Source organism: Triturus cristatus, chromosome 4_1 (assembly GCF_964204655.1).
Source record: "Triturus cristatus chromosome 4_1, aTriCri1.1, whole genome shotgun sequence".
Lineage (NCBI taxonomy): Eukaryota > Metazoa > Chordata > Amphibia > Caudata > Salamandridae > Triturus > Triturus cristatus.
The window spans coordinates 982,747,943-982,769,405 of NC_140585.1; the positions used below are offsets into that span (position 1 = coordinate 982,747,943).

At 42.8% G+C, this 21,463-nt stretch overlaps 1 protein-coding gene across 1 annotated transcript in view; it reads right to left on the reverse strand.

The window, feature by feature from the left end:
• The window catches only part of LOC146855946 (YEATS domain-containing protein 4), a 142,348-nt gene that overhangs the window by 61,731 nt on the left and 59,154 nt on the right, over nucleotides 1–21,463 (reverse strand). The window contains exons 3-4 of the mRNA XM_085653902.1: nucleotides 17,631–17,697; nucleotides 17,431–17,525 (exon numbers count right to left, since the gene is read on the reverse strand). Of these exons, the coding sequence (XP_085510028.1) occupies nucleotides 17,431–17,525; nucleotides 17,631–17,697 (162 nt within the window). The remainder of the gene's footprint in view (nucleotides 1–17,430; nucleotides 17,526–17,630; nucleotides 17,698–21,463) is intronic.

A 21,463-nucleotide genomic window follows, 5' to 3' on the forward strand; every position in this document is an offset into this window, starting at 1 on the left:
GAAACGCGTTGACGCATACTATAAAAAGGCGAACTGTAGATTGTGGTGACATTTGTGAAAACTGCCAATATCAAATGTATAAAACTGTCGATGTCTCACAGATGATCTTGCTCTAATGTTTAGCCTTTTGATGATTAGAAAGTATTTTCTAGCAATTTCTCCCTATGACCAATTGTGTATATTGAATTGTGTATGTTTTTATTTTTTTTAACGATGTGTAATGATCTTTTGTTCACGAATATTTGAAGATTTTTAATAAAACATCTTTATATGGTTGATATAGCGAGCCTTTGATGGTGTTCTGTCCTGGAGATAGTTTGGATGTGAAGAGTGGTTTGGCTCCGTTTTGTGAAGTATACCTAAAGGGGATCTGTTCTTGACTACGGCACATTGAATCCCACCGCAGTCTACTTCACGCACTACTCCAATGCGCACAAAAGTATGTCCCACATGGACTATTTTCTCACTTCCTTTGCAGATATAGGCCAATTTCAACACCCCCAGGGACTCCGGAGAGGTATATCGAACCATTTCCCCCTCAGGGTTAAATTTACCTTTAATCAGCACTGTACCCGAGGCCCTATAGTCATTAACCCATGGCTTCTCACAATCCCAGATATTAAAGAAGACCTTGCTGAACAAACAACCACTACTTTAATGAAAACGTCGGCTCTGTTGACTCGGCAAACACTATTTTGAAGGCCTATAAGGCAGTAATTAAGGGGCGTGCATTAGCATTGAAGATCGGGTATATTAGGAACCAAAATACACAACTGACTCAATTAGAAAGTGACCTACTTCAACTAGAAACAGAACATAACACCTCCCCCACAGAAGATACAGTCCGCAATCTCCGGAATAAGCAACTAGAGTATAACGCCCTTGCACGAGAAAAAACTCAGGCAAGACTCCTCCGTACCCGCCATAGGGTGTACGAGCTTAGGGAAAGAGCTGGAAAAATGCTGGTATGGCTAGAGCGGCGTGATCAGGCGGCTAGATGGGTCCTTGAACTCCTACTAGAGGATGGGAAGCAGGTAACTGACCCACAAGAGGTGGCAGAAGCATTTGGAGACCACCTGGAGGCGGTATATACCTCCAAGACCATCACTTCCCCTGACAATTCACGTCAGCTCCTAGAGGAAATGACCCTACCTACACTTTCAGATAGTGATAGGGAAGCCCTAGGTGCAGATATAACAGAGGAAGAAATCTGTAAAGCCATATTTGTTATTAACTCGGAGAAGGCAATGGGGCCCAATGGGATCCCGATCAAATTCCTCAAGGGAATGGCCCTTAAAGTGGCCCCACACCTCAAAAAACATGTATGATGAAAGTCTGGAGCAGGGTGTACTTCCCTTGGATCAAAGGCTAGCATTACTCCACGGGGTGACGATACTACGCTGAAGAGAGTGCCAATCCTAAACCCTAATTGCAAAGAGTGATTTATTAAGGACGTTATATCCGAATAACCTGCCAGGGGTAAACAGTGAATTAGTCCCCTGAGAGAGAAAACAATCTATGGTCCCAGAATAGACTGTGCCGAATGAGTAGAAGAATCCGCTTATAACTGATAGCGGAATGTTACAAGCCTACTGGTTAGAATAAAGGTTACAGACAGACACATATTTTTGGGCCTAATCAGGGATCACTCAGATATACCACTGTGGTTTCGGGATTTGAGAGAGGACATAAAAAAAACATCAATCACCCCATAAATCGTCTGCCCAGTATTGCTGGAACGATTAGTTTCGCCAACATTAGGTGCTTTTAAATAATCAAAACGCTTACATTTTATGTCTAAGACAGTCAAAATATTTGTCTTGAAAAAGATGGTGGCATAATACATCCATCGTAAAGAGTTGACGCTCAAACAAGTACACAATCTGTGAAAGGGGTTGTGGTCAATGAGTATTTGAAAAAGCCAAAAATACCAGGATCCACACCTGTGTCACTGCTGTAATACGGATGTGTACCACGTAAATGACATATTGTGTTGGTCTATTTTTTGCACTCTCGTTGTTTTGTATTCAATGGTTTATTTATTTTTGGTTAGGATTTTGTGATTATGTATTAATGCCCCCCAGAGAAACTGCGATAAATCATCGCTTTTGTCCTATCCAACTAAAAATCCTACACAGAACCCATCTCTCTGGTGTACTCCTGGCCAAGATAGGCAGCCGGGCGGACGTACTATGCCTCAGAAGATGTGGTCAAGATAGTACCTTCTATCATATCTTATGGGACTGTCCCGAGGTACATCCTCTATGGAATAATGCAACCAAAAAAATTGGGGACACACTGGGCAAGCAGCTCCAATTGTCACCACGGTTGGGAATATTGAATATATGGGAAGCCACCGATTTGACAGAAATCGAGCAACAATGAGTGGCATCGGGATACCGGTTAGTGAAAAGGGCTATAGTATTGTAATTCACCATATTGGATATGTAATGTGATATTGCAATGATGACTCTGTGCTTTCACTTTAATAAAAATTGTTATAATAAAAAAATTAAAAGTCAACTGGACCAAAATCGTTAGATTGCAAGAATTAGAGCCCTGTAAGAGACTAGATTGGACAAAATTGAATACTGCAAATAAGAAAAGGTTGACAATGTAGCAGCCTTCTTCTCCTGAATATAAAAGGTGTCTGGCATGGTGGGATGGATGCTGCTGACTAGGGGGCCTAACAAGTCCTCTCCAGCGGTTTTGTAAATATAAAACTATCCATCCGTACCTATGAGCCAACATGGGGAGTAAAGCCACTAACAGAAGTATTTGCTATTGCCCAATACTACGCTGAGAGACAGGCACAGGAAGAACAGAATAAGGGAAACACAAGGCGTTAAAGAATGCCTGACTAGATAATGGATGCCACAATCACATAGACCCTAATCATTAGATTAGAAAGTGCCTGGTGCTACAGACAGCTAACAGAGGGTGCTCCATGTCACGAGGACGTGCCCTAACAGAGCGAAATGTACAAAAGATGATTAAAAATCTCCAACAGTCACGCAAGCGAAACCTCTGGGCTACAAGCCGTGGCTCAGGACCCCAGGTCAAGTGGGGAAGGCGGACTGATGCAAATATTTCTTCATCAAGAGTCCTTTAACTTCCATTTTGAAGTGGACAGTGGAAGGGATCACCCTGACTTCGGGGGGCAGAGAGTTCCAGATCCTCGGCGCCATGCCTGAGAAGGCACGATTGCAAGTCTTTTTTTTCTTGAATTTTTGTGGTTTGATTAGGAGGGTGCTGGCACTTCTGGAGGCTCTTGTACCACAAGAGAGCTCAAGTTTCTGAGCGAGGTAAAGCGGGATCTTGAAGTGGATGGCTTTCTGTGCCATACATGCAATTTTCAACTGTATCCGAGCTTCATATGGGAGCCACTTCAGGGCCAGCAGGTCCGGAGAGATGTGGTTGTATTTTTTAGAAAACCGTTAAGAGCCTAGCAGCAGAGTTGAGGGCCACCCTAAGAGGAGCCGTTTTCGCTCTGGGCAAGCCACAGAGTGTTGCGCTGCCATAGTCCAGCTTTGCGATCACTAATGCTTGCACTGCAATCTTTAGGTCATGAGCAGGGAGAAAGGGTTTGAGCATCCTTAGTATGCGGAGTTGGAAAGTCACTCCTTTAGTGAGGGAGCTGATGTGCTTTTGCATGTTTAGATTTTTGTCTAATATAATACCAAGCGAGGATGCAGAGTCCACGAGGTGAGGTCTACAGTTGAGAGCCGTAAGCTGATTTAGCCATTGCTCCATGACCGGAGATTGCTTGTGGGGTGAGATTAGGAGGAATTCTGTTTTTAGGGCATTTAGCTTCAGGTGGTTCTGTGTCAGCCAACTTTGTGTTTCCAGCAAGACTAAATTGAGGGACTGAATGTCCTCAGGGGAGGCGGTCTTCAAATAAAGTTGGGTGCCATTCACATACATGTGATAGTGAATGCTGGATGATTTCAGAATGTCTGTTAGAGGCTCCATGAACAAGTTAAAGAGTGTGGGAGAGAGTGCAGAACCTTCTGGTACCCCCAGCGAAACCGGTGCAGGCTGGGACAGGGATTGGTCAGTCTTGAAGCTTTGAGATCTATTCTGGAGGAACGAAGAGAACCAGTTAAGCACCGGCCCAGACAACCCCATCCTATGTTCCAGGAGGTGAATTAGGTTGTCGTGTTTGACAATATCAAATGCTGACGAGAGGTCAAAAAAGATCAGTAGGCACGACTCATTGTAATCCAGCATTCTTAGCGCATCATCGACAATGTGTGTTAATGCCGACTCTGTGCTATGGCCTGGGCGGAAACCAGATTGGCATTGATCCAGGAGTTTGAAATGGTCGATGTGGTTGCAGAGTTTGGCCAGTACACATTTCTCCAGAAGCTTTGCCAGGGTGGGGATGTTGGAGATTGGGCGAAAGTTATGCTGGTCCGTAGGATCTGCTGTTGGTTTCTTGAGAATTGGCGTGACCTGCCCCGATTTTAGGCAGTCTGGAATATCCCCTTGCTGAAGTGATGAATTGATGATCTTAGTCCACAATGTTAGTAAGGAGGATCTAACTTCTGGGAAGAGGTTAGATGGCATAGGTTCATTGCAATGATTGGAAGGTTTCAGGGTCGATAATGTTTTGCGTATAGTGCACTCATCTAGGGTTTGGAACAGACTCCAGGAAGCATTGTTTTTAGGGGGGGACGGGTTGCACATGGTCAGAGATAGCAACGCCTAATGGACAGAGGAAGGTCCGTGGACTGCTCATCAGGTGGTCCAGGGCAGATTGTAATTCAGCTTCCATCGTTCTGGACTTAGCAATGAAGAAGTCTGCAAATTCTTCACAATTAGGCAGTGCCACTTGACCATGAGGCGGATGACTATTGGCTTGGGACTTGATGAGTTCGAACAATTTTTGGGGACATTTTTTTGCTTGATCAAGTTGAGATCTGAAAAAGGTGGCCTTCGAGCCTCTGATGCATTTGTTATATATGCTTCTCAGGGATCTCAGGTGGTAGAGATGCTCAAGGGAGGGATATGACCGCCATTGGCTTTCAGCCAGCCTTAAGTTTCTTCTTTCGGAGTTAAGACTGTCCGCAAACCAAGGTTTGAAGAATTTAGAGGACCTTATTTTGAGCTGAAATGGTGCAACCGACTCTAGTACGTTCAGCAATGCGTGGTTGTAGTGGGCCGTATGGTCGTGAACATCAGACATGTTCGGGGGGGTGGGGGGGCAGGGTGTTCTCGCAGGGAGAAGTCAGATCTTGCGGGTTGATGTCACGTAGGAATCTCTTCAGCCGTTTTCGGTTCTTAGGCTGAGCTTTACATGCTCTTACCAAATCAAGAATGTGGAAGGAAATGCAGTAATGGTCTGTCCAATCACATGGGAGGATCGGGTCAAGGAGGATGGAGTTGGGCTTGCCAATAATCAGATCTAAGGTAGCTCCTTTGATATGAGTGGGGCTGTCACATATTTGGGTTAGGTTGAGGTCAAGATTGAAGGATTTGAGGCTATTGACCACCCCATCGTTTACATCGTTCCAGTAGAGGTTGAAATCTCCCAGGAAGATTTAAGTGCCATGGAAGTTTGCATTGGCCGAGATAATGTCCATGATCAGTTCTGAGAAAGGAAAGTTATCTCGAGGCGGGTGGTAAAACGTGTGCAGTTTGCAGGAGTGATTATTGACACCAGACACTTCAAAGCATAGGTATTCTCAAGATGGCAAGGGGTCAGTCTGTAGTACTTTCACTGCAAGATTGCTACGATGTAAGCATGCTATGCCTCCACCTTGACCAATGGATCTGGCTGACCTAATGATATCATAATTGGGAGGTATTCGAAGATCCAGGCAGGGGGCAGCTGCATCATTTAACCATGTTTCCGTCAGCATTACAAGGTCAAGATCCTGTGCCAAGGTGAGGACGGCGATATCCACAGCCTGCTTAGCCACCGATCTACAGTATAGGAGCATGCATTTGAGACTTTTGTTGGTGTCTGTTAGTGCCGGAAGAGTTGTGGTGACGCTCGTGAGGTTTTTCTCATTTAAGGTTCTGGTGTTTGACCTAGGTTCCCTGAAGGGGTCAGTGGGGATGGGTTCAATTTGTTGCACATTTACTATGGTGGGGAGATGTGCAGGAGCATAGGAATGTAGGAGAGAATGAATATCCATATCCGACAGGGAGGCTCTACACCTGGAGGGGCGAGCCGGGTCGATAGGGAGCAGAACGGTGGACCACCTTTGAGATGTGTGGGTGACGTGAGAAGGTCACCACCGAGGATAGTGGGCGGAGGGAGCGCTGGTACATACGCAATCAGGGAACGAGCGAAGATTACAAAAAATCTTGTTGGAGCAGCTTAATCTGGAGTTAGACTACAGAGCCTCCGTGATAAGTAGTAGACTGCGGACCTCTGTCGTAAGTTGTTGTAGGAAGCGTGCTATCTCTCCGAGACGGCCTTCTAGAGAGGTGTGAAGATGGGGTTGGGAGGCTAGGTCCCGGGGACCATGGAGCTGGTGAGCGCAAGGAAGGTCCGGGGAACATGAGGCGGGTGGCAACTGAAAGAGTCCCGGGGGAAGAGATTCTGGGCAATGGAGTTGCGCACTCATAGGCATGGGTAGGAGTTCATGAGGTCAAGGGAAGAAAGGGCAGTTGGTGACTGAAAGTCCCTCAAGGGAAGGGGTTCTGGGCAATGGAGTTGCAAACACGGTGGGATGGGTCAGATGGGGGAGGAAGGGATTGACATATCAAGACCCCTGGAGGAGGGTGGGAGCCTAATGGGGTTATAAGTTGGACTAGGGGAAGGTGTCTTGGGGAGCTTACGGGCAATGCTGTAAGCAGTGGCGTTAGGGGAGTTAGGGCTTGCTAATAAAGTGGAGGAGGGAGCAAGAAGAATAGCGTGATGACTGTGCTGTCGCTGTTCGCACAATGCATGTTTGGCAGATGAGTTGTTATTAAGAGTAAGGGTAGGTAGAAGGGGGCCCTTCAACTCAGATGTGGGATCTGAGGATGGCAGCGGAGAGGTAGGAGATAGAGATTGCGAGGGCTGTAGGGGTGGAGAAGTAGGAGAAAGAGATTGCGAAGGTTGGGGACCCCTGGGGGTCCCATCCTTCTGAGTGGGGCAGAATTAGCATTAAAAGACTGAAGAGAGTTAGCGCACTCCTATTGTAAGACAAAATGATCATTAATCATCAATATGAACGTAAGAATGGCGTGCAACTCAGAGACAAGGTAGCCAACCTTCTATTGAACAACTGAACATCTGGTGGACTGCCACCAGTATACTGAGTGCACTGCTGAATGAAATGAAAGAAATTTGCAACCAGTTTTTCACAATCGTAAAATATGAAACAATTAGTGATTAGCACAACATTAATCTCCCACTAATTGACCAAAAACTGAACAAAAATCTTTTATAATCATTAGTCAGGAACGGAGTTCAAATTATGCAAACATAGTACTGAGAAAACAAGAAGTAATCTGTCATGATTGTGAATCAGAGTACATCAATACATCCAACATTGAAGCTAGCAGCAAAAAATATACGTCAGTTCGTAAACATATGCCCAATGCATTTCGGGATTTAAAATCATCCCTTCTTCAGGGGCCGCTGTAAAAAATAATTAAAGAAATACACTTTAGGAATAAATCATCAATGATAAATTACATCAAAGCAAATGTACAGGAACAATGTACAAGATGCAAGGTCCATAGCCAAAAGTGCGGAATTCCTGTGAGCTTCATACCCATAGCAATGATCCACAAGAAGTGAATAAAGATAGACGTGAACATAGGAAAAAAGAAAACTAGTGAACAGCTCAAAACAGAAATTAAGAATTGTAATGAAAACTACGTGATATGAAAAACCAGTGTGTGTGATGGATGAACTTCGTGCTTAAGAAGGTGCTCAGTGTAAGACACTGTGAAGATGGCAAGCGATAGTAACTAGCATAGGATGCTTACTAATGGAAGGACGCTTTGTAAAGATCCTGCTAGCTGGCGGACTTTATATTTGACTAGGGTGACGTGACCGCGGGTACGATCTCTGGAAAATAAAAAGGTGAATAATATATAAGGGATTGGTGTGAGAAAGAAAAATAGATACACGTGAGCGTGATAGTTGTGTCTGTTATGAAAATCACTTACTGTGGGAGAATGGACTGAAGAAAGAACACGCCGTAACCAGGAGCAATATGAAAAACGCTACAAGTAAAAAGGAAATGTGTAAATATAATACCAATTTCAGCGAAATGGTGCTGAAGGGCCAGAGGACAAAAGTACAGTACCTGGAAGTTTTAACACAATGGTGTGAATGCGACTAGAATGCAACGGCACCCTGAGTGTAGTCGTAGTCGGAGCTGGTAGCGTGTGAATAGACACTGCACAAACTTATGCCCAAAAGAAAAAAAGGGGAAACCATATATTGACAGAATAGTTGGCGAATAATCGCGAGGTAATGCAAACTGAAAATACGAGATCCGCTTACCGGTGGCTGACAAGGAGAACCATTCACCCGTATTCGATGCGCGCATATTGAAGAAATGTGAAAAAGCTTGTGGCAGCGCAGGGCAAGAAATTGAAGCGTGATTACGGGATATCACGTCAGCAAACAGAAGCGGTAGAAAACGGACTGTGTGTAATCCGATGGGAACGCCATCTTTGGAAGGGGAAGTATCCAAAGCGTAAAACGCTGTGGCCACTAAGTGGTGTGGCCAAGAAACATGAAATAATAAAATATTCATGTGAAAGATGTGTTCATACTCACGTGATCACGCTTCTAATTCTTGCCCTGCGCTGCCACAAGCTTTTTCACATTTCTTCAATACGTGCAAAAAAATATAGTATAGCTGTGGGATTTTCTAATGTACCCGTCCATAGTCCGGTCTCCACCCCATTAACATATACCATTGACCCAATAACTCAAACATTGTTTTATACCGATAGGCAGATGCGCCCTTAACTTGGTGGGCATAGACTTAAAAAATGACACGCAATAATAAAATGCACCGCAGATGGCATATAACTCGAATACACCAAAAAAAATCTACTTTTCCCACTAATGTCTATTTTGCCCGACCCCAAACTACAGTACTTGAATGAGTGTTTGACAAAAGTAGGCAACAATGTTTGGGCGTGTGGTAAGAACGATGTGGGATGCATGACAATAGCACCTGTATAAAAAACAGTGAAACAAAATGTTCCTCTCCCACGAGTGCCACAGTACAAAATATCACCAGAAGGTGAATAGGCATTAGAAATAGTGATACAAGATTTACTTAGGAACGGAGTGATTAGAGTTCCCCATGTAATAGCCTGATCCTACCTATATTACAAAAAAAAAGAAAAAAAGAGAGAGTAATGACCCTACTAAGGAAGATGTCTGGAGGTTAGTGGTGGGCGTCTGGGAGATTACCAAAATAGTGGCCACTGTGTTAGCTGACATTCCTCCTGGTGCATGTTATTTTTCTGTTATTTATTTAAAAGCGCTTTCTTTTCCATTTCCCAGCGTGATGACTCACAATCACTGTTCCCAATAACGTGCGTGCCTGGGCGCGCGCACCTCTGTTACATGAAGCGTGCAGTGCTGTGTGTGGAGCGCGCACACACACACAGCACATCAAACAAGAACATCTGCGCCGCTGCTTTTAAAAAGCGAGCAGCGCGAAAACCGGGTGTTAATTTGATGTAGAGCCCGGCTACAGTGCATACTGTGTGCTTCTGTTAAAGTATTCATGTTAATTGCAGCGCCGTCCAAAGTGTTTGACACCAAACACGACATTTTTCCGTGCAGCCAGTCCAAAGTTAGCATTTACAGCGATGTTATAATGCACTTAAGAGTATATGGTCAGGCTGCACCACAAACAGCATCAGAGGATGACTCCGAACGCTGCAGAGGAGCTCTGCTCATGCAGGGGCACCTTCTCACATAAGAACCATGCACTCTGCCTTCAGGATTGTTAAGGCCTGCCCTAGGAGTGACTTCTAGGTTTATATGTGTGTGCATTGGTAGTGATATAGGCAGCCTTTACCACAGTAAGGGGTGCATGCACCACCTTACCCAGGCTACAGTGGCAGACCTGTGGTATCATTTTGGAGGGCTTCCCAGGGGTGGCATAATACATGCTACAGCCCCTGGTAGGCCTCTGAGGTACCTATGCCCTGGGTACATTGTATACCATATACTAGGGACTTATAAGGGCACTCCAGAATCCAATTAGAGATGCACCTAATGTACATGGAAACCATTTTAGAGAGGAAGCAGCTAGGCTGGGTTCCTGATTAGCAGGGCCACAGCCAGACTAAGGTCGAGAAAAAGTGAAACATCAGCAAAAAGTGGGGGTACCCATGTGAAGCAGATCCTACTCTCCTACAGCCACTAAATCCTATTTCTCATTAGTCTCCTCTCCTTTTCCTTCAGGCTATGTTACAATTTTGAAAACACATACTACTATCCCTGAATATTACATGGAAGCACATTTAGAATTTGGACCAGTGTGCCTCTGCAGTGTCGGTGACCTGGCCAAAAAGGACATGAAAAAGCTGAGATTGGATCATAAATCCAAAGCTGTTCTAATCAGGGGCCCCGGAAATAAGTTTGGCCCTGGCACTCAAAATCCTTAAGATGTCCCTGTGCATTTTTTAAAGTTTTCATGTTAATCGCAGCACCCATCATGAGCTGCAATTAACACGAAAACATTAACAAATGCACACAATCACCCTGCAGCCCAACCTTATCAAAAAAAGAAATTAAGCAACATAGCTGCCAAGGTTTCAAATTGAAATGTGGGATGTTTTCATAATTTCACTGTAATTATTAGTGCCATTTGAACAGGGCCGGCTTTAGTGCTGGTGGCGCCTGCTGTGACAATGTTTGTTGGCGCCCCAATGACCACCTCAGCCACGGATACTCTCATTACCAACCTTTAACAGTGACCGTCAAGTCTCCAAAACCCCACTCTCTTTCATATTTATTTTGTTTAATAGCGCCACTCATACCAGTGTAAGGTGTTAAGCACTTTACATCGCATACTCATTACATAGAGACACTGAATCATAGTGTGTAAATCAATGTATAGGAAATGTTACATCAGATAGAGGAATAAAATATTTCTTCTTAACAGAGCTGGGCTGCTAGGGTTTTAAGTAAACGTTTGTAGTGATATTTGGTGCTGTATACACCCGCAGTGTGGTTCCTGGCGCACATAGCCACGGCTGCAGCGCACAGAGACTCTACACTGCTGCACACAGAGGAAAAAAATTTGAAGGAACATTGCTCACAATACCTATTCAGTTTTTTTTATTTCAAAATCACTCTTACTGTTTTACATGTATCCCACAGGGCTTCACGGAAAGCCCTGCTCTTTATTCGCAGGCACTAAAAGCATAAAAAGCACCTTTCAGTTGACACCAAACACAATTCTCATACAATGCATAGAAGATATATTATTGGCCAGCAACAGCAAAAAAGACTGTGCTTCTGACATCATAGCATTACTAAATTTCCTTGCCACAGATGGCCACTAAATTGGTTCAACAGGGGTTGCCTATTTAGGACCCCTCCTGTAGAAGGGGAACAAGGAGACTTGATACTCAAAGAAAGAAAGCTATATTGATATTCAACTCCCTACAGCACAACAACAATTATGACCCTTCCTGGGTATGGCAGGTTATTGCAGGCAATGGATCCCTATCTTTTCCCTTCTTTCCAAACCTTTGCTAAACCTCATGATTAAAGACACCAAACAATCTTTACTATGGTTAACTGAACACCAGCATAGTTTTCTGCAAATCAAACAGGCTCCTGCTCTTGGAATGCCTGACTCTACTAAAGAATTTCATCTTTTCGTACATGAGCAAGATGGGTGTGCACTTGTTCTTACACAACAGGGCGACAGGAAAAGACCCTGTACATATTTTTCCACCACCTTAGATATGGTTGCTCGTGCCTTACCAGCATGTCTGTGTACAACTGCAGCAGCCGCTGATTCACTAAAACAAGCAGAAATACTGATTCTAGGACACAAAGTATATCTTTATGTACATTACTCTGTAGCTAGATTTCTAAACAAAACACAAACTCAACATTTGACAAATGCCAGACTAATACATTATGAGTTATGTTTGTTCAGTCCTCATGTTACCATACAACGATCTAACACACTTAATCCAACAAGCCTCTTGCCCCTTCCCAAAAATGATACTGACATGCCCCATTATTGTGTACTGATCACAGAAGAACAGACAAAAGGGCGAATAGATTTACAGGACACACCGATGGAAGAGAGAGATGGCGACATAGCCTATGCTGTTACTACCTTACACAAGGTCATTGAAACCTATAGACTAGACTATTAGAATTATCAGCACAAGCAGTTAATAGAATATAAAAATGCCTGTGAGCTGGATTAACTGTGAATATAAATACATGTAGCCAATAAGCATTCGGAGTTGCATTAAATGTTGGCAGGCTTTGGGCAGAAAAAGTTTTCTCAAGGAATAAAAATAAAACATGATCCACTGATTGTTAAATTATTGAATGTTTTATCATTGACAAAAATAGTAGCTATTGTCAAATGCACACAAAAAGATGGTAGAGGAAATAGGCAAAGGGAAAGCTTTGGCTGACGAGACAGCCAAAGAGACTGCGCAGAATGGTATGTCATTTAACATAGGTTTCCCATCGAATGTTTTTTGAAGAGAAAGAACGCGCCTACGACTTCAGTGATCGGGGCATAGCAGATTTGCACAAAACAAGCAACTAAGGAAGAAATACAAAAATGGTAACAATATGGTATTCTGGTGAATGGCCCTTGGAAGGATCAACGTGGTTATTGATTTAGGCTACCTGACAAACAGTTATATGTAAATGTAAATGTAAATGTGGGTGTACTTGTAAAGCGCACTGTGACTCCATGGAGTATCCTGGCGCTGAAGACCGCTGGGGAACCCGTCCTGGTTTTCCCTGTGAGAAGGTCCCTTTCTGGGTATCTCCAAGGTGAAACCAGGCATCCCCGGCGTCTGTGGGGGGCCGTTGTAGAGATGAGGCAAGCTTAATGCCCAGAGTTGCCGAGTGTGTTCCTGGTTAGAGTAGGTACCGAGGCGAGAATTGTCGAGTCCGTTTTTGACCTGGTCCACGACCCTGCCGCGTCGGGAATTGAACCCTGGTCCCTGGGCCATTCTCTGCTTACGGGTCTGCCGCCTCTAACCGGTGAGCCACACCTCTCTACTAGTTATATCCTATGACCGAGATGATGAGCAGACCTTCCCAACTGGGAAGAGATTCCATTGTTAAAAGCATGAAACTGTTTTAAGAAACTGTGAATATTTGGAAATTTGCAGACAAAATATGTGAAAATTGCATAGTATGCACAGTGTAATGCTGATAAAGGAATTTCTACCCCTACAGCTCATTTTGCACCTGCAGAGGCACCCTTCGAACATTTGCAAATGGACTTTATTGAGCTGCCTCCTACAAATAAGTATCGGTATGTACTGACTGATATGTATGTTCAGCAAGTGGATCAAAGGCTACCCTACTAAGTGATGCAATGCTATGACCACAGCTAAATGCTTGATGAAAGAATTATTTCCACGCTTTGGTTTGCATCGGATGATTTACTTTGTCAATAAGGTAATGGAATTTGTCTGTAAGGCAATAGGAGTACAGCAGAAGTTTCACTGTGTATATCACCCCGAAGCAGCTGGTGCTATCGAAAGGTTAAATGGCACCCTGAAGAACAAGAGAGCTAAAATATGTGTAGAATCCATATTGACTTGGGCAGATGACTTGCCACTTGCTGGGGAAGTAGGAGAACTACCCCAGATATTGGAACACGTCTCAGCTCACATGAAATAGTGACTGAACAGCCCCTCACCTATTGGGAGGTCCCAAAAACATTGCTAACAACACACATATAGGATACACTGCTCCGAGAGTATGGTGTTGAAATGACAAAATGTGTTTCTGCCATTAATAAAAAGGTGGAAGACACCTTGCCATTACCTCTGTAGGGATCCCAGGCCACAAAATTCTAAATGGAGAATGAGTAATGGTTAAGTATTTTCAGAGATCTAACTGTCTACAACCACGCTGGAAGGGTCCTGTATAAGTTCTGTTGGCAACACAAACAGGCATAAAGTGTGCAGGATATAAGAATTGGATTCATGCCTCAAATGTGAAAAGAGCCCCCTTGCCTTAGACCTCACCACCGGCTGCAGCACACAGGATTGCACTGACTGTGCCACTACAGCCCATCAAGGACACTGGCCCTTGATACAACCTGCACCTACGCCTTACAGTAAGTCCATCTTCTTGACCCAACCAACGATAGTATAACTATTGGGTCTAGAGCCGCGAAGTACTGACGACCTTCAACTGCCCAGTGATGGTAAAGAATAAGGAACAAATGGGCCCAAGTTCTCAGGAGGAACAATCAGGATGGACAGGAAACATGCTAAAAAAGAAATTGTGCATACCATTTGCCCTGATCGTCATTACTACCCTAAACAGCCGTTGTCATCCACTTGATCTATACTTCCCGAAATTACTGAGTTCAAATAATACCATGCTTACTGAAGATCTGCACGACCACCATTATAAAGAGCATCATGAAAACGTAGCCATACAAAAGACAGACGCCTATCGCAAGAAATAAAGGTCTCAGGTTGTTGGATTTGTCTAAAACTTCCTTTTGTAACAAAAAAAAGGAAACGTCTTCGTTGCCTTTGAGTTTGGCGCTTATTGATTCTGGTTATATTCAATTTAAAGCAGTGGTCGCTTGGTATTCTGGCCTGACAGATACTGATGTCAGATACAATACAGAAATGAAATAGTGATACCATGGATTTGTTCCATCAGAGGCGAAGGTTCACCCTAAAGAGACACCTTCAATGATAATGTCAGGAGTAAAAGATATAAACAATTCATCTTAAGGATGAACACATCGATTCCCAACACCTCCCCCTTATTAAACAATCCCCCGGCTTGAAGGGAAACAAGAGGACATGAGCAGTTATGTCTCGCATCAAATGGACTGCAAGAGATGGGACGGAGTAATTGCACCCTTGCGCCTCTTGGCCTTCATTATCATCAGTAGCAGCAGGGGAGGGTATTTATTGTGCATGTGGACAAAAACGCATACCCGTGCTCCCTAAGGGTTGGGGATGGGGTTATTATTTGGGCCTAGAGCTTACCTGTATTAAACACCATTTTAAGATACATGTCAGCAAATATCTGCTAACAAACAATGAAGCTAGGCTGAGAAGGGAAAAAGATCAGACGGATACCTCTGCAAAGGATGTCGGTGATTTGGCGCTCGGAATACTACCTATGCTAGGGGTAGCAATGAATTCTAGAAGAATAAAGAAAATAGGCCGTTTGTCGGATGCAACAATAAATGAAACCGGAGCGCAGGGTAATATTACGGTAGACATGGTAACCATGAAAGAGGTAATTATCCAAAATTGCATGGTACTGGATATGCTCCTCACTGGGAAAAGGGGTGTTTGTAAAATGATACATACTAAATGTTGTACATTTATCCCCGATAATTCTGCAAATGTTTAGAAGGCCATAAAGAATTTACATGACATAGGGTTACAAGTGCATGATTTTGCTGAACAAACGTTATGGGATATTCCTTCACTATTGGAGCTTGGGGTTGGACTATATTAAAGGTAATAATAGTTATTGAAATATTCACTTTATGTGTAAATATGCTTCCTGTTTGCTGTCAGGCATGTACCAAATTGTGCATGCCTCCATCAAGTAATGTTCATGTTTCAACCATCATAAGGTGTGAAAAAGTGACCGTACTAATACTTATAAATATGTAATAGCAAAATTATTACATGTTCAGCAGTTTTCAATGGATGGTTTGCGGAAGCATAAATGAGATATTGAACAACTGTCCTTCATGTGGTCGTCTTCATCATGATTTCATGAACCCTATAGCTGTGCAATCCCTGGCTCTTGCAGTTAGGCCGAGGAGGGTACAAATACATGAACTGTTCATTCTTATTAGCTTTTCCTGGATTTCAAGAACAGCAGGATTAGGTAGATAAGAGATGGATAAGAAAGGATGACAAACAGCAGATGTTGAAACCGCACCCGTCTTCAGCATTGTGAGAATGTATTCATGTTTCTACCCGGCTATCAAACATAATAGTCTCATATCCTCCGGGGGCCCCTCATGCAGAGTAAACAAGGATCCATCTTCTTTAGAATAGCCCGGATTCATTTTACATGCTCTCAGGTCGTCGCATGAGCCCCACCTCCCTCCGTTTGACCCATCTATGGAGCCTGCATCGACCTCCTTTGAAATACCTCCCTCCCTCCATGACCCATAGGTTAGACAAGTGGGCACAGAGACAGCAGCAACAAATCCGGGGCTTAGTACAGGCATTAAATTGTCCACATATGTATTGCATAAGATTCAGCTGCCTGCTCTACCAGCCCCTGCTCATCCGGTCCCAGGATGACCATCGGGGTTTCAACTGATGTGCCCGGGAGTGCCGTTAGTGATGTCGCACAGTCAGAAGACTTCCAGGATTCTGGCCAGATTAAGTAGCTTGTGCTGGATCTACCTTCCTCTCCAAAGCCAGCCCCAGTCTCACCAGAACAGGATACACGGGCAGCGAGTGACATCCCCACTGACAGTCTCGACAGAGACCAGGGATCCCACTCCCACTGAAAAAAAGCAGCCCAAATCAGCCCTGCATCAGTTCACGGCCCAGACTTCTTCGCAGTGCAGCCTGGTAGACATCCCACAGCTTGCTGTGTCCACTTAGCTGACAAGTTAGTGAGCTGCCTGTAGCGGATCCTTTGTCCATCTTCCACAAAGAGCTCCCAGAAGCCACTGTGAGGTTGGTCTTGTTTGCTAACGGCCGCAGTGCAGCCCAAGCCTCGAAGTAACCATTCAAGGTCCGACGTGCGAAGTGTAACCACGATGATGCCATGAAGTCTGCAATTAAGAGGGTCCCGAATTCGGTCGAGTCTTGAAAAGGTAAGCAGCATGTAAATCACTTGACAGGTGGTGGGGGGATTGCTATCTGGTGGAAACAGAGCAGCAAAGTTTTCTAAATGTTATTGTTATGACTGATGGCATCCTTGCTGAGGTGGGAGGAGCGGTAGTGAGCAGCTCAGCAGTGAGCGGCCGTCTTCCCCCTTGTTTGTAAAGTTACATTTACAGCGGCCATATTCCTAGATTGCATTTTATTTACCTACTGCATAATTGGTCGCTTGTTTCTGAACTGTATTGCTAAATTATTTGTCTTTTTCAAACAACTGATCTTGATCTCAGAGTGAACGCATGTTGACAGACTTACATTACAAACAGGAAGCATGGTGAAGTTTCAACAGCAAATAAAAGAATAACACAATCATACAGGATGAATGTTTGCAAGTTTTAACATTCTGTATTGCATGCATGTTAGCAGATAAATCTGTACATATATACTTACAGGTCGTTCATTAGGATCAATAAAAAATATTTTGACAATTATTTCAAATTCACCCCAGCCTGTTTCAGTAATTTCATATGGCGGTTTAGTCACAACTGTATTTAAAAAATAAAATTAAAAAAAGAGAAAAGAAGATTAATTACTCTACAGTATTCAACAGATTTTAGTAGCACTACAAATAGAAGAGTCGTAGCACTTACCCCTTAAAGGATTGCCGTAACTTTCATGCAACTTAAATTGGATTTTTTTCACATATGCTGACATGTCCTGAAAAGCAATACAAGTACCAGACGTCAATTTGTAGAGCGAACAATAGTCAGATTGTGTTTGATTTAGAACTCTCAATATTTTTACATACATTATTCAAACAATCGGGTTTTCAGTGTATTACAAGGCTGCAACTCTTCCACTTGTTTGTTTCTGGGACATGGCCCCTTTATAATAAAAACCATTCAAACCAGTTAAAAATCAGTTTACTATTGGTTTCTGCTTAGTGGTCAATCTGGTGGATTTTTGTATGGTTGCGTAATCAAATTGCTTGTTCTTCCACTCTGCTTTAGTTTATAGTGTGTAATCACAAGCTGTTGAAGAAAGACCACTATGGACAGTTTCACAAAAAGTGGGTAAGGTCTACAAAATACAGATTTGTTCAATACAAAAGTCATTTACCTTTTAACCCATGTAGTGCTGAAGCACCACAGCAAATTTCATAGCAGTAAATAAAGGCCGGGTTACTGGTTGACTAATCTCTTGGCGGGTACAGGTATTCTCTGTCCATCAGGGGGTGGTGACAAAAACATACACAGTGAAGTAATTCCTTCAGAGGCCATCTTCCCCCTGGCCCTGGAGCACAATTTAATGAAAGGAGCCATTTATCGAGTAATGGTCTATTTTGTAACAGCAAGGATTTTCTGAAAGCCAGAGGAACAAGCAATCTAAAGATCATTTAATAAAGCAAACCTTCGTACTCTTTAAATGATATTAGTTAATTGTTTCACTGTTATTGAGATCACAATATACGTCGCTTGTTTTCTTCTTTTCATGTATGCCACACACTTCTGTGGCTAGTTATATTTGTTAAGTCATTCCTCAAAGCAGAACACTGCTTAGTTGCTGATGATGTTAAAGCTCTGTTAATGTGTACGCAACCTGGCCTCCATTCACCTGCCATTCGCTCCACTGGACCTTTTAGACTATTTGCCTCCACCTTCTCTCCTTCTCTGCACCAACCCCTTAGAACAGTTGGAATATTGGTGCTCACGTTTAACAGAGAGCTGTCAATTCCATTGTCCACCATGATTGTTTTGTCACTATACACTGTGGTTATACATTTGAAGCAAATCAATATACAGTAAATTCATTGAACTCTTTCCTCGATTTAAAACTTCAGAAGTTTTTAACCTTCTCTATTCTAAATGTTTGTTGTCCAATGTGCCTTTTCCTTCTCTTTTCACTAATCTGGATTATCTTGTGACCTTCCTTCAAGAGGAATACCCTACCCAATGCTGATCATTTGGCATTCATGTAGCCACCATCTACCCTTCCAATCCAACTCCCTTAATGCAACATCTCGCCTAATACTGAAAGTAAGTTCTTTAGGTCCTGCTTTGATCTCCGTCTCTCTGTTACCATTCTAGCACTGCATAAGGAATTAAAAGTTAAAGGAACAGAAAGCCTGGCTACATGTGATTATTTGTGAAATTTGTACTGGTATGAACTCTGGAGCAACCCACAGCCAAGTATATCTTGCTTGTCTGGAAAACATCCATATCGTTGTCGTTTTACATTAAAGAAGCATTATATTCCCTCCAATAGACTCATATTTAGAATCTGCAAAACACATAGTAGAGTCTAAAAACATTAACCTAGGAGGCAGCTACCCTAAGTGAAGAAATGCCGCTGTACTGGTTACAGCTCCAATTAGAACAACATGACTAAATTACATGAACTATAAGGTATCCAAAGTAGAACTTCCTCATTGGCAGGATGGCACACACTGGGTTTGTGCCTACTACTGAAAAATCTATTAATTTCTTCTTTTGTGTATGGATCACATTGGCAAAGTAAAATACACTTAGAACTGTGCATACATTTTATAATAGGAGTATGCAGGATTCCCAAACTGTTGCAGTAGTAGCGATGAATAAAAAAAAAACACTTTGCAGACGCAGCATATGGGTCTAAGGGATGTTTATTATTGATACACATTTGGCTCTAGGTCTATCAATGTAGTTTGTTACTCAAATGCCAAGTGCAACTGGAAAGACTATCCACACCTGCCCTTTTATGGATGGATGATAAAGACTGGTCATTAAAGACGGATTCAGGAATATTTTCTTCTAGTTTAAGTTGCCCGTGATCATCTGGTAAGATTACATCCTTTGTGTAAAATGTGTATGATTGAAATTTATTATAATTTTTATAAATTACTGAAATTATGTAGCTAATGATCATGTGTTAAATAATTTTCCGTTCCACAACATTCAGAATACCAAAATAAGAAATCTAACCATAGAGGGGATTCCACGGCAATTGTATGAAAACCCTCTTTCCAGAAAGAAAAATTATTTTCTAGAGGCCCCTCACCCACCAGGGTTAACCCTAGGTGGCATGCTTCATCATTGGGGTCATCTCAATCCGCTGCGGATTGAGGCATGCTGCAACTTGCGAGCTACGTAGGAGCACTTAGTTAGTGAAATTATATGCGGTGCAGTGAAGTGGAGTGAAAAAAAAAAAATACCTAGCTAGTGAGCTAATGTTTTATTCCTGCTCCTAGTTGGTATGTTTTAAAATCAGGGGTGAATACCAGGGAGAAACCTAACTGGAAAGGCTATCCACACCTGCCCTTTTATGGATGGACAATAAAGACTGGCCATTAAAGACGGATTAAGGAATATTTTCTTCTAGTTTTAGTTGCACGTGATCATCTGGTAAGATTACATCCTTTGTGTAACATATGTATGATTGAACTTTATTATAATTTTATAAATTACCAAAATTATGTAGCTAATGATCATGTGTTAAATAATGTTCTACATAAATCTTTCTTAATCTGATTTGGGATGCATCTACAGAGACCACATATTAGTCGATTAAGGTTTGGCTTAATTCTTTTCTGTTAACATTTTTTTATTTTCATAGTTAAGCGCATGTGCTGTTTTATTACGTTTTGCACTTCAAAATAAACATTTTTTTGCACACTTTACCAAAACCCTTTCCAAGTTTACTGAAATGTCATAACTTTAAGAATGTACTATCAGTTGACTGTTTAAAACTTTGCCTCCTTAACAGTAACTAATGAATATGTGTCTTTCCATATAGTACTTATTAATACACAAACTGCAGAAACTAATTATCCTTCTGTGGGAAAGCATGTGAAATTTTAAATAACTCTTATGAGTCAACAAGAAGGACCTGAAAGGTGCATTTGTTTAGTGCCTCCAGCGTCGCACAAGGGATGTACCTAGCACCAAATGGTGGTCGATGATGCCTCAAACGAGCGAGAAAAGAGAACAGAAAGGGGAAGGCAGACTGTTCCGGACCCAGCCACTAGATGGCTAAGTGGGCACATCGCGTGAATCTAAAAAACTCTTCAAGCTGCAAAACTACTCCTACTGGTAAGTAACCATTTTGTTTCTCCTCCGCCAGCCTGTGCAAGATCTCGGTCTGGTTTCCTTCTTATGGCGCTACACTCATGCTCTTTGGTATAAGGTGAGTGAGATCTTGGTCACCCTCCCCGAGGATTACCACAATTCCTTTGCCAAGACGGTTCACGATGGATACAATGCAGCCAAATACATTGTACTGGCTGGGCTCAATACCACAGACTGCGTTGGAAGTGTTGTGTCCACTAGCCTGATGATTCAGTGTCATGGCTGGATATGCTCAGATATGCTGCACAAGCTTTTCTAAGGATACTAGGTTGACTCAGCATAGGAGCATCAAAAGATTGGAATGCGGTTGCCTGGACCGTGGTAAATTTACAGCAGAGGTCTTCAAACTTTTGGATGCCGAGACCCCCCTGTCAACATTT